The sequence below is a fragment of the Coregonus clupeaformis genome, chromosome 26, assembly GCF_020615455.1.
Source record: "Coregonus clupeaformis isolate EN_2021a chromosome 26, ASM2061545v1, whole genome shotgun sequence".
NCBI classification, from domain to species: Eukaryota; Metazoa; Chordata; class Actinopteri; order Salmoniformes; family Salmonidae; genus Coregonus; species Coregonus clupeaformis.
In genome coordinates, this window is record NC_059217.1 from 50,517,795 (window position 1) to 50,530,652 (window position 12,858).

The window sequence follows — 12,858 nt, forward strand, 5'->3', positions numbered from 1 at the left end:
CACCTACTTAGGTCCCGTAGCAGCCACACTGTAGTGTTAAGAATAACACACTGTTGCCAGTAGAGCGGAGCAAAAACAGAGCTTTCGAAAGAAACCCCATCACACAGAGCTGGAGTCTGCATCACAAATGGGCCCTGGTCAAAAGTAGTGCACTATATAGGGAATAGTGGTGTAGCAGTTAGATATCATTATAATGACACATAGCATTAGATTACGTGGTGAATAAAACCCAATTAGATTGACCTTCCACCACATGAATCAGCATGCGTGTGTCCCTAGTTAAGGCCTTTTATGCAGATCCCAATGACTGTATCTGTATAGCCATTCATAACAGATTACAAAGACTGTATCTGTATAGTCATTCATAACAGATTGAGATTGGGGTTAAGGTCTATAATGTGTTCATATAGGAGAGGGAACAGTGGTAGTCTTTAGGCTAGTAGGGCCCATTGAGAAACTGCAGTGACAGTTTGGGTATAAACATACGTCCGCCCACCCGCACGCACGTGCACACACACACACACAACAGAGCTCTCTCTTTTTCAAAAACATTCCCATATGGTTTGCTGCATAGATTCAGAGGGATGGTATAAATACATAGCTGTACTTGCGGACCTCAGGGGTTGTGTTCTGCTGGTCTCTCTGAGGGGAATGGAGGGAGGAGGAGGGGAGGGATAGTACTGTATGGCTTTCTTTGCTCTGGGAGCCTCAATTGAAAAACAGAATGTAGAAGAAAGAAAGAGAGAGAGAGAGCGCAACAGCGAATCCATATGCTGGGTGGAAAACATCAAGGCGTTTCCTCCCTACAAGCTCTCCCAATGCAGTGGACCACCATCTCTACAGAAAACAAACAGTTATTACATTACACACACATTAAAAACAGCAAGCTTCATGAAAACCATTTAGGAAAGTAGGAAAAATCAATACCCACACTCTTTAAAAAAAGTGCTATCTAGAACTTAAAAGGATTCTTTGGATGTCCCTATAGGAGAACCCTTTGAAGAAACCTTTTTGGTTCCAGGTAGAACCCTTTTGGTTCCAGGTGGAACCCTTTTGGGTTCCATGTAGAACCCTTTCCACGGAGGGTTCTACATGGAACCCAAAATAGTTCTACCTGGAACCAAAAAGAGTTCTACCTGGAACCAAAAAGGGTTCTCCTATGGGGACAGCTGATGAACCCCTTTGAAATCCTTTTTTTCTAAGAGTATAGGCTACTACTATGTAACTACATAAATTATACATCATATTATGGTTACATCATATAGCCTATGTGCTGCTATCTCATGATAATCACTGTTGTGGGTGTGAAGATATCCAATCAATAGGAAAAGGTGAAGAATGTTTAGGAATAACGAGAGGCTAATGTTTTTATAAATAGAGACTCATTAATACATTACCATACAATAGGGTAGAATAGCAGCCCATTAGTTTGACTCTATCACTCAAAATTCTAAAAAAAACTTAATGGAGATTCAAGTTATGAGTAAAATGTTCTTGGCTGCCTAACAGTTTCACCAGTCCACATACCAAGATGATTTACCAGAAACTATAGGCTCCACTCTGAGATAAACAATACCATAAATATTACAATTATTGCTCTACTTTGTCACAGGCCTGGCTTCCGGCTTTAATCCTGGACACTATCCTGACAAACAGAAGTAGATATAGGGCATGCATAATAACATAAATTACTTTATGTAGGTCTAATAAGCTGTAAAGAGTAGGTTATGGTGGTCTAATTTTCTTTTTCAAATTATAATGTTTGATTGTCTCCTACATTTACAAAATGTCTCCTAAATAATGTATAGACGCTCCCAACATAGAATATAAAAAATGTATATTCTAAACCATTTAATCCACGGTATCGCTGAAGATAGCATAAAACTCCACCCTTTTCACTTCACTCCAATCAATGACGAGATGGAAGAGAAAACAAATCATTCAATTGGTGGAGAAAGTGTGGTTTCAAGGCGCCCCTGAAAAGACGCATGTGTGGGCACCTAGAAACCGATCAAACTCAGTAGAGTGTGGGGAATCAATCTTGCAAGTTTCTACAGCAAAGCAGTTCACGGTCCCAGCGGTGTGGGAAGAATTAGTTTGCGGAGTAGTATACTTTTTGAAGAGGTTTGCGTTTTACTACAGACTTTGAGCCGGGTTAAACGTAGTACATAGCCTACTAATGCGCCTCGAGCTGAAGATTGGCTGAGTTGTAAGGCGAGATGGAAAACCATGAGGTTTTGCTGAATTCAACTTTGCTTCAACCTATAATGTGATGTAACGAAGATTTGTGGGAATCTGGAAGAAATTAGTCTACTCATTCCCCTTTCAAGTCATACGTTTGTTTCCAACACGAAGAAGCAGGTCAGTAAAGAAACGAACTGCAAAACGACTCTTTATTGGAATTTCCCAGGTTTTCAGTGGTTTGATTGGAATAAAAAAATCACTCACCAGCAATCCTCCATTTTCTTGGAGAGTTCTGTGAACACTGGAATAAGGAATGTGGGGAGAGCGGCCGAGGGCATTTGTCAAGCGTTTAACTTTGTTTTAACTTTAGGCTCCTCTCCCTTTTTATATAGACGGAGAAGAGAGAGCTTTTCAACGTTTTTTTGTGGACTGAAATTGATTTGGGCGTTTTGCAGCTCCGGAGTAATATTCTTCCGACACTTTTTTTGTTCTGAACACAGAGGCTGCTATCATGGCGGTAAGGAGAACCTGGGAGTGGATTTGGATAACGGGGTGCGCTCTGGTGACTGTTTGCCTTCTGCTGGAGCCGTGTACCGGTCAGTATCATGGCGAGAAGGGCATTTCTATACCAGAACACGGTTTTTGTCAACCTATTTCCATTCCACTCTGCACGGACATTGCCTATAATCAAACCATCATGCCGAATCTTTTGGGACACACAAACCAGGAGGATGCGGGGCTGGAGGTCCATCAGTTTTACCCGCTCGTGAAGGTCCAGTGTTCCATGGACCTTAAGTTTTTCTTGTGTTCCATGTACGCACCGGTGTGCACAGTTCTAGAACAGGCCATCCCCCCATGCCGATCACTGTGCGAGCGCGCACGCCAGGGCTGCGAGGCGCTCATGAACAAGTTCGGGTTTCAGTGGCCAGAGAGACTCCGTTGCGAGAACTTCCCTGTCCACGGCGCTGGGGAGATCTGTGTGGGTCAAAACACGTCAGACACGGACATCCCTACCTCAGACCCCACTCCCAACCTACCTGAGCTCATGACCTTACCCCCTAACATCGGTCGCCCTGCTGCCCAGCCCTTCTCCTGTCCCCTGCAACTTCAGGTCCCAACCTACCTCAACTACAAATTCCTGGGGGTGAAAGACTGTGGTGCCCCATGTGAGTCCACCAAGCCCAACGGACTAATGTATTTCCGTGAGGAGGAACTGAAATTCGGCAAACTCTGGGTGGGTATCTGGTCTATTTTGTGTTGTGTGAGTACACTGTTCACTGTGCTCACATACTTGGTAGACATGAGGAGGTTTCGCTACCCGGAGAGGCCCATCATCTTCCTCTCAGGCTGCTACTTCATGGTGGCAGTGGCCTATACAGCAGGCTTCTTCTTGGAGGATAAAGTGGTCTGCATAGACAAGTTTAAAGAGGACGGTTACAAGACAGTGGCCCAGGGCACCAAGAAAGAGGGCTGCACCATCCTCTTCATGATCCTCTACTTTTTTGGCATGGCTAGCTCCATATGGTGGGTCATCCTGTCCCTCACCTGGTTCCTGTCTGCTGGTATGAAGTGGGGTCACGAGGCCATTGAGGCCAACTCACAATACTTCCACCTAGCGGCTTGGGCGGTACCAGCTGTCAAAACCATCACTATCCTGGCCATGGGGCAAGTGGATGGAGACCTTCTCACAGGGGTGTGCTACGTTGGCATCTACAACGTGGATTCACTACGAGGGTTCGTCCTGGCCCCCCTGTTCGTCTACCTCTTCATCGGAACCTCGTTCCTCCTGGCTGGGTTCGTGTCTCTGTTCCGCATCAGAACCATCATGAAGCATGACGGCACCAAGACGGAGAAACTAGAGAAGCTGATGGTGAGAATCGGAGTGTTCAGTGTCCTGTACACCGTCCCCGCCACCATCGTCATCGCCTGCTACTTCTACGAGCAGGCCTTCCGTGACCAATGGGAAAAGACCTGGCACATGCAGACGTGCAAGCGCTTCGCGGTGCCGTGCCCGGCCAACAACTTTGCCCCGATGACCCCAGACTTCACGGTGTTCATGATCAAGTACCTGATGACTATGATCGTGGGCATCACGTCCGGATTCTGGATCTGGTCAGGGAAAACATTACAGAGTTGGTGCAGGTTTTACAAACGGCTCAGTAACAGCAATCAAGGAGAGACGACCGTATGAACTTTATAGAAGGGCAACATGTGGAGGAATTATACATGTTTTTTTTTTTATGGAACCGAATGAGCATATCCCTTCCCAACTCCTATTGGACATAGGACATTTGAACTCTGAAAAAAGTGATTTTACTTTGAGAATGTCCCTCCTGACAACCATATGAGCCATCGACTGAACATTTGTTCATTTTTTGAGGGGTTTTAACTTTTCAGTGACTTTTCAGTAACCCCCATACATTAAAAAAAAAACATTTTATAATCTCATTTAAACATGACTTTTAAACCACAATGTGCCACCCAGTGATGTAACAGCAGCAACAAAGAAAGTGTCTGTTTTGCCATGACCTTTCAATATGTATTCAACTATTTTGTATTATGAAGTGAGTTTCTCATCCAAGGAGAAACAAGGATACAGGGCTAATGTCTGACAAGACCAATGTATGTTACCATTTTCTCCCATTGATTTGCAAGGAATTACAAAGGTTTTTGGAATCTGTGCATTCCATTCCTTGCTTCTGTACTTTGGAATTTTTTATGTACCCGTTTTTGTTACATATGACTGATGTTACTTTTAGACTAACTTGCAGGCATCTGAGAAGAACATTCATCTTGGCACAGAGAGAAATGGCTAACATACTCACTTTTTGAGTTGTATTATGCTTGTGTATAGGGTAATGTCCCACAATGCACCCTATTCCCTATATAGTGCACTACGTTTGACCAGAGCCCCAGGGGCCCTGGTCAAACATAGTGCACTATATAGGGAATAGGGTGCCATTTGGGACATAGTTTAGCTGTAAGATGTTGCTATTAAATTGCCACGTTACAGGCCACATTTTGTAAATATTCACTCTTTTTCAAAAGAACATATGTATTTATAAGAATTATAATCTTGCTGTTTCTACTTGATGTTTCTTCATGCAATATGGCTTGTATCTGTACAGTTTCACAGAATAAAATGACGACATTTTTTACCTGCTGTCACTTGAACGTCATTGCTGTTTATTTTAGATGCTTTAAGCATATGTTTGTGAAAGTCTAAAACAAATCCTTGAACGAGGCAATGTAAAACCAGCGAGATTGTAATGACTTCCTAAAATGTATCCAATGAGTTTAATGAAGGGTATTTTCTATATGTAGGCCTAGGGATATGGAGATTATGTTTTAACATTGTTTGGAATATCAACAATTCCACACCTAACGTCCTCAATTACTTTTAACATCTGCTTGCACAATACTCCCTATAAGACTGTCTGTGGTGTGGACACATTACTGTTATACAGTATGTTGCTATTTCGTTTTTCTGGTCGTCTCCTGTTCTATCCTCCAGGTCTAACTTCTACTTGGCTGTGGAATAGTATCTCTCCTATGGTGTCAGGTCGATATATCAGAGCTATTGATAAAAGATCTGGTATTTCTATAGAAAAATAGCTAGCATGATGAGTTAAAGGGGGATTTGCCCCTAAAGTTTACGAACAGGAAATCTCAACACAGTGCCTTGAGCGGATCTCCTCCTTTCCTGCTGAAATGTGATATCTCCTTTTTGGCTTCTCTTGTCTTGACTTCACCTCTCCCCCTTTTGTTTTGGTTGTGTGTCCTAGATAGGGCGGAGTGTAACAAAGACATTTTTTTAGGCAACATTTTGCGTTATCAGTCCTGTATCTATTATGTGTTGTGTTCAACTGGAGTGTCTGTAGTCCTACACCTCACAATAATAGCCTGAATGTGCATTGTATTACTGTTGCATTTGTTCACTGGAAACAATAGAGTACGTAATCCAACAAGCGGGACATGATTTTGTTGAACAATATAAAGAATGTTGGGGGAAAAAAACATACTATCGCTATCTTATTTGGTCCAAAACTGTTGCAAAGTCCAAAATGATATTGCAGTCTCCAGTCAAGGACAGTTGCCTGCAGTCAGCGTAATCTGATTGAAAGAGTAAGGACTTTTTGCACATTAACCTGACAAAACATCAAGCTAATTATAGGTCATCATCTCTTGCTGTGTTTCACATTTTTATAAGGTGATGTAACTGGTCAGGGTTGGGTGGGTCAGGACCCACACATTTGAGCAACTTTCAGTGTTTTGTGAGCACAATGGAAAAAGCAAAAGGCTATATGTGCATGTGTAACTGAGTTGATATATAGCATTGAGACATGTTCACTCTTCATATTGTGAGTTCACACACACACACCATCCCCTCCCCCTGTCTCCTGGCTGGCCCACATCTGGTAGTGTTTTGCCACTGTGAGGTATCCCAGGCTTAGAAACCAGATCTCCTACAGGCAGAGTCTTAACCCAGGGCATGGACCCTGTAGTCCCTAGGACTGACACACACACAGTTTACTGACCTGACCCTTAGTCTCTCTCTGCCCCTGCTCTCTCAATTCAATTTAAGGGCTTTATTGGCATGGGAAACATATGTTTACATTGCCAAAGCAAGTGAAATAGATAAAAGTGAAATAAACAAAATATTAACAGTAAACATTACACTCTCTCTGCTCTCTCTTACCCTGTCACTGGTCAATGACTCTACTCCCCCTCCTCCACTCTTCCTTTCCCCCTTTCAAACTCCACACCCTCCTCCCTTCCCTGGGCCTCCCTGAAATCGGACGCTTTTCAAATAAATATTTGCTCCGTCTGCAGCACAGTGATGTACGCTTGAGGAACCTCCCTCCCTACAGTTCTACACTTGCCTTTTCCAGTTAAGATAGAGTAAACATACATAACACATCTAATTGAGAAGCATCACTGCTACATATTGGTGTAAAAGTTACATTTCCAACCAACATTCAAATGTTTTTTATGTTTTTATCACAACCAACCCCACACTGTGGACATCTATTTTAAGACTATAATTTAGCTTTTTCCATTGTCCAAGGCATAGAATGGAGGATAGGCAGTTCGGTAAATTCCCTCTGCATGTGACTGTATACATGGCCAAAGTTGTTTTCATAATGTATCATGGAATGTGAGATTTCAAATAAATACTCAGTCACTCCTTGTCATAAACATGGCGAGAGCTCACTCTGGTGGACAGGAATCCAACCTGCAGTCCTGCTCCAGAACATTCTTGTTTGGTCTACCATGGTACACACGTGTCAAAGTTGGAAACTATCAGTCCTGTTTTTGTTAAACATTTTATTCAAAAAAAGAAAACAAGTTTTCTGCTTCAAACCATCCGGATCAATGCCTCCATAAGGAATCATTTGTTGCATTGACATCATTACTATGTGTGGCTACTGTTGTGGTTAAAAACAGCAAGACTATTTTGATAAAAGGACAGACAAACAAGAAAAACACTTAAGTCCAAGAAGAGGCCAGAAACAGTCACCCGCGTGCCAAATTCGGCCCGCCGGTTGGGGAATCTTGACCAAGGACAGGCATGAATAATTACTACACACAAATACTGGATGCAAAATATACATCATGATCATAAAAACATTTTATATTTAAAATATCATTAGACCAGATCCATCAATGGTAGAAAGCTGGGATTGCTAAACAGATCCAAAACAATGCTTTAGCATTCAGAGACAGTATATTCCAACTTTGTGTGCGAACGAGGCATGTGTAGCAGTCTAGAGAAAACCAGTAATTGTATGCGTCATCTCTCAATAGGGGACATTCAGCTATGACACTGTCTGCACTACAATGTTACCTGCATTGTAAATGAGGGAGAAGAAATGATTGTGTGAGGTGTTTAAAAGGAGAATAGATCATCTATCCATTCTTCCACACTCGTTCTTTGTGCTCTCACACATGGAAGCCCCAGTAGAGTGTGGGATCCAGATGGTTTGAAACACAAACGCAAAATACATACAAAATTCAAAATGAGAAAAATATAGCGAGTCTAATCATTCCAAAGTCCACCGGTCTGTTCCTGATACACTTCAATGACATCCTCATCTTCCATTCCAAGCTGGGGAGGAAGAGAAAGAGGGGGAGGGGGGAGAGAAAGAGGGGGAGGGGGAGAGAAAGGGGGGAGATAAAGAGGGGAAAGGGTGGAGAGAAAGAGGGGAAGGGGGAGAGAAAGAGGGGAAGGGGGGGAAGGGGGGAGAGGGGAAGAGAAAGGGGGAGAGAGAAAGAGGGGAAGAGAAAGGGGAAGAGAGAAAGAGGGGAAGGGTGAGAGAGAAAGAGGGGAAGGGTGAGAGAGAGGGGAAGGGGGGGAGAGAAAGTCAGAAAGATGCAGGGGAAAGTTTATCTGCAAGTATGTTCAAGGTTCACAGAAAACAAATAGAAATGTCACCTAAAAAATTTAATAAATAAGAAAATGATTATTTAAAGTTGTATAGCCTGGGTGCCAGTCTGTTCATGTTTGACATGTCAATTCCATAAGGGTTTGGCAAGAGAAACAGCCTTGCACCCAGGCTAGTGGTTGTATGGATGATACAAGGGAAGAGGGATGGGTGGGATACCTCTTTGGGGGTTTGGTTGTCTGAGATTCTCTGTCCTTCAAAAAGAAACCGTAGGGTATTCATTGGTACGCCCTGCAGGAAGGAATCACACATGGTTGCATCAGATACTGCGAACATGATGATATGAATTCTGAAGTTCTGACCCACATTGTCAAAATGTGATAGCACAGGGACAATCGTTTGGCTTCATAACTACCTGTCTTTGACTGTAAGATTCCTTTAGCTTCTTTAGATGTGTTGTCATCTTCACTTTGAAGTGAATTTCGCTGTTGTCCTGAAAGTAAAGATAGAATTAGGCCTTTTTTAGAGCCTAACTGGTGAACACAACTCATAGTCTTGTTTGTGCCAGGCTTCTAGGGGTGCTTTCCCAGACATTAGTTCCTAGTACACTAATTTCTAGTCCTGGACTAAATAGCAAGATCAATGGAGAATTCCCATTTTAAATGCTTTTTAGTCCTGGATATGGCCTTTTCTCAATTGGATTTACTCAACTTCTGCATCCTCTCTCCTCCTAATCAAGGAGAGGCAGCGAGGAGATGGAAAGTGGACGGAAATACACTTGTATGAAATGAGACTCTTCCAATCGCTCTTCCAATCACGTGTCATCAGGCAAATTACATTTACAGGGTGGGATCCCAAAATAAATGTATTAAGTGATAAAAACTAACTTAGCTAGTTGTGAAATACATTTAAAAGATAAAAGGATGAGTAGCATATCATTTTTAAATGTTTGCATGCTTTTCTCCTTTGAGAAAATAGCTGATTCAAAGGGTGTGTGGCAGATTTCAAAACTCGTCCTCGAAGGACTCAGGTAGCATAAACCCTTGTGCCACAGAAAGAACAATGAGCTAGTTATAAAAATCTTTGCTTGTGCTTCCTTGCCAAAAGGAGGCTATCGAGGAAGGGAGGACCCTCTTCCATTTGCCTACTAACGAATTGACACTCTCCCTGACCACTTATCGGTTTCCGAGGAGAGAGGGAGGACAGACTTTAGCCCAAATGAGAAAAGGCCTATGGCTCCCCCAGTGTCCTTTCATATTAGCACATATAGGAAAGGAGGCAAGGAAGGAACTCTCCTATCTGAGATGCATCCACACTTCTCCATATTCTCTTACCTGACCAATCACCTTCAGTTTAATGTACTCTCCATCTTTCTTCTCACCTCCATCGCCGCTTGAGGGTTTTGTTTCCTAGAATATACAGAAAGCAACAACTTTTGACTCCTGGAAGAAAAGTGTCCCATTGACATGTACATACAACATTACATCAGCATAGTCAGATAGCCTACTGCACTGTCAACACGTCATGAATCCCCTGTCCTTGCCAAACAGAATAAGTTGAATCGGTAACGTTACATAGTAGACCAAAAATGGAAAGCCATGTGACAGATAGCTAGCTACAATCTTGCAAGTAAAACCTAATGTTATACCGTTCGTGCACAGTCAGTGGCACTATTTTCGATCTAGCTACCTACAGTAGCTAACTAGATAGCTTGTGTTAAACACTACTCTTCTCGGCCCACATAGCAGCTAACGTAGCTTGCTAGCAAGCATTGCTAAACCATTATTCTGTCTCTTACACCAATTCACAGACAAGCAAGACGTTCGTTAAACCGTGCCCATACCGTGTCTGACATGGTATTGCTCTTGTGATGTTTATTTTATTCCCCAAAACGTTTAGTTAAAAATGTAAACACTGCCTCGGGATTCTTGCTGTTTTGAGAAGCAGGCACCATTAATAAACGGACCCGGAAAGTGAATAGTTCTTGTTCTTATTCTTCTGTGGTTTTTAACATGGCGGTTGGGAACCAACTTTAAGGTGCATTACCGCCACCAACTGGACTGGAGTGTGTTTCCAGAGACAGGGAATGGCTAAATCCTACCCATTATTCTCGTCTCCTTAAGGAAACGAAATACATAATTAAATACTACATCCTCTGAAGATTTACTCAGCAGTTCACTTAAACTTGGATCTTCAACACCATTACTCCTTAAATCGAATTACTCCCTTTCCCTCTATAGCTCAACTGGTAGAGCACGGCGCTTGTAACACCAAAGTAGTGGGTTCGATCCCCGGGACCACCCATACACAAAAATGTATGCACGCATGACTGTAAGTCGCTTTGGATAAAAGCGTCTGCTAAATGGCATAATATTATTATTATTATTATTATTGCTGGCACTGAAATAGCATGTGTTCCACTGTCTCCTGACTGTGTTTACACCTCCCAGTTGGATGTTTTCCTACCAATTTCGATGTACTGTTGAGCCCAGTCTCAGCTTTGTGATTACACTTTCCTTCCTTCTCTCTCAACCTGAGGACATCACTGACTCCACCTTTTCCTGGATCTTATAGAGGTTTCTTCCCTTTCCCTCCCTGTTCCACATTGCTTGCCATTTGTTTTTAACCACTGTTCTTATTAGCACTTAGCTTCTGCTTTACTGATTGGCATGTCAATATCAACATTAGGATGTTTGAGAGCCTGCTTTGCAAGAACATCCACCTCCTCATTCCCCTCTACTCCTACATGAGCTGGTACACAGAGGAACCTCATAAATACCCCCATCTGTCTCACCCTAAACAGGTACTGCAAAATCTCATACAATACATCTTGCCTGCTCTGTGACAGAAATACATTTAAGCTCATCAGTGCTGCACGAGTCAGAGCAGATGACTACCCTGTCATCAACTCCATTGTGTATACGGATAAATTATCTGTTGCTCTTTTTGTCACTGCCACCTGAAACTCAGGAACACTAAAAGCTGCACCTGTCCTCCCGGTTTTAGGTTCCCTAGATCCATCAGTGAATATATTCAAGACAGCATAGTACTGAGTTTTTAAATGTTCACATACAATATTTACTGGATCTACTCCTTCTTCACCAGCTCTTACCCTCTCAAGCAACCCTAACCCTATTGGCTGAGGGAGAAACCAATGTGGGATAGCAGGAAGAACCATAGGGGGGCTGAACTCCTTCCCAAACAGTCCCATCTCTCTCACCAGGCCCTTACCTAACCACCCAAAACTTGTATTCAGATCTCGTTTATGCTCCCAGGGCTCTAGGAGCACTTTTTTTTTCTCCAGGATGTGTGACCTTATGTTCTTGAAGATTTACCCAATATGTCATGGTTAGTTGATGTCTTCTCAACTTTAACGGCATCTCTCCCAACTCTACCTACAGCGCTGCCACTGGGGAGGTCCTGACTGCTCCACAACATATTCTTAGAGCTTGAGTCTGGATTACATCTAGCTTTTTATAAAGAGGTCGGAGCTGCTGATCCATATGCTACACTACCATAGTCCAGTGATGACCTTGATAGAGCTACATATAACGTTGTTAATGCCATTCTAACCCCCCCCCCCCCCACTCCATTCCTGACAGACAACGCATCACATTCAATATTTTATTTCCTTTGATAACTACTGTGTTAATATGTTCCTCCCATGTCATTTGAGTGTCAAATCAGACCCCCAGGAACCTAAACACTTCCAACGTCTTCAGATTCCTCCCGTAGAGCTTCAGGTATATTTCCTCCCCAACATTCCTTCTAGTAAAAAAACACAGTCTGTGTTTTCTCAACTGAGAACTTGAAGCCCCACCTGAGGGACCACTGTTTAACTTCTCTGATTGCTTCTTGAACTCTCCCGGCTTATGGAGAATATTTCTCCCTCTCTTCCACAGCGCCAGTCATCCGCAAACAATCACCTCCCAATAGCTGATCTCATCTGGAGAATACATCATTTTACATTTTAGTAATTTAGCAGACGCTCTTATCCAGAGCGACTTACAGTTAGTGAGTGCATACATTTTTCATACTGGCCCCCCCGTGGGAATCGAACCCACAACCCTGGCGTTGCAAGCGCCATGCTCTACCAACTGAGCTACAGGAGGGCCCATCATCAATCAAAATGGTGAACAACAAAATAATAATGACACTTCCCTGGGGGGGTACCATTATCTACCTCATAACTTTCTGACATACAGCTCCCCACCCTCACTTGTATTGATCGTCCAAAAAGAAAGTCCTTTATCCAGTTAAAAACCCTTCCTCCAACCCCCATGCTATC

At 42.9% G+C, this 12,858-nt stretch overlaps 2 protein-coding genes across 2 annotated transcripts; one reads left to right on the forward strand and one right to left on the reverse strand.

The window, feature by feature from the left end:
- The first annotated feature begins 2,017 nt into the window (after positions 1–2,017).
- On the forward strand, positions 2,018–5,342 carry LOC121540884 (frizzled-7-A-like). The gene is made up of 2 exons (XM_041850004.2): positions 2,018–2,361; positions 2,685–5,342. Exon 2 carries the CDS (start codon positions 2,696–2,698, stop codon positions 4,373–4,375), a length of 1,680 nt encoding a protein of 559 aa, XP_041705938.1. The 5' UTR covers positions 2,018–2,361; positions 2,685–2,695; the 3' UTR covers positions 4,376–5,342.
- Positions 5,343–7,492: 2,150 nt separating this feature from the next.
- On the reverse strand, positions 7,493–10,557 carry sumo1 (small ubiquitin like modifier 1). The gene is made up of 5 exons (XM_041850005.2): positions 10,414–10,557; positions 9,905–9,979; positions 8,986–9,063; positions 8,790–8,861; positions 7,493–8,293 (listed from the first exon to the last, which is right to left on the reverse strand). The coding sequence occupies exons 1-5, from the start codon at positions 10,423–10,425 to the stop codon at positions 8,225–8,227; spliced, it is 306 nt and encodes a 101-aa protein (XP_041705939.1). The 5' UTR covers positions 10,426–10,557; the 3' UTR covers positions 7,493–8,224.
- Positions 10,558–12,858: the final 2,301 nt, after the last annotated feature.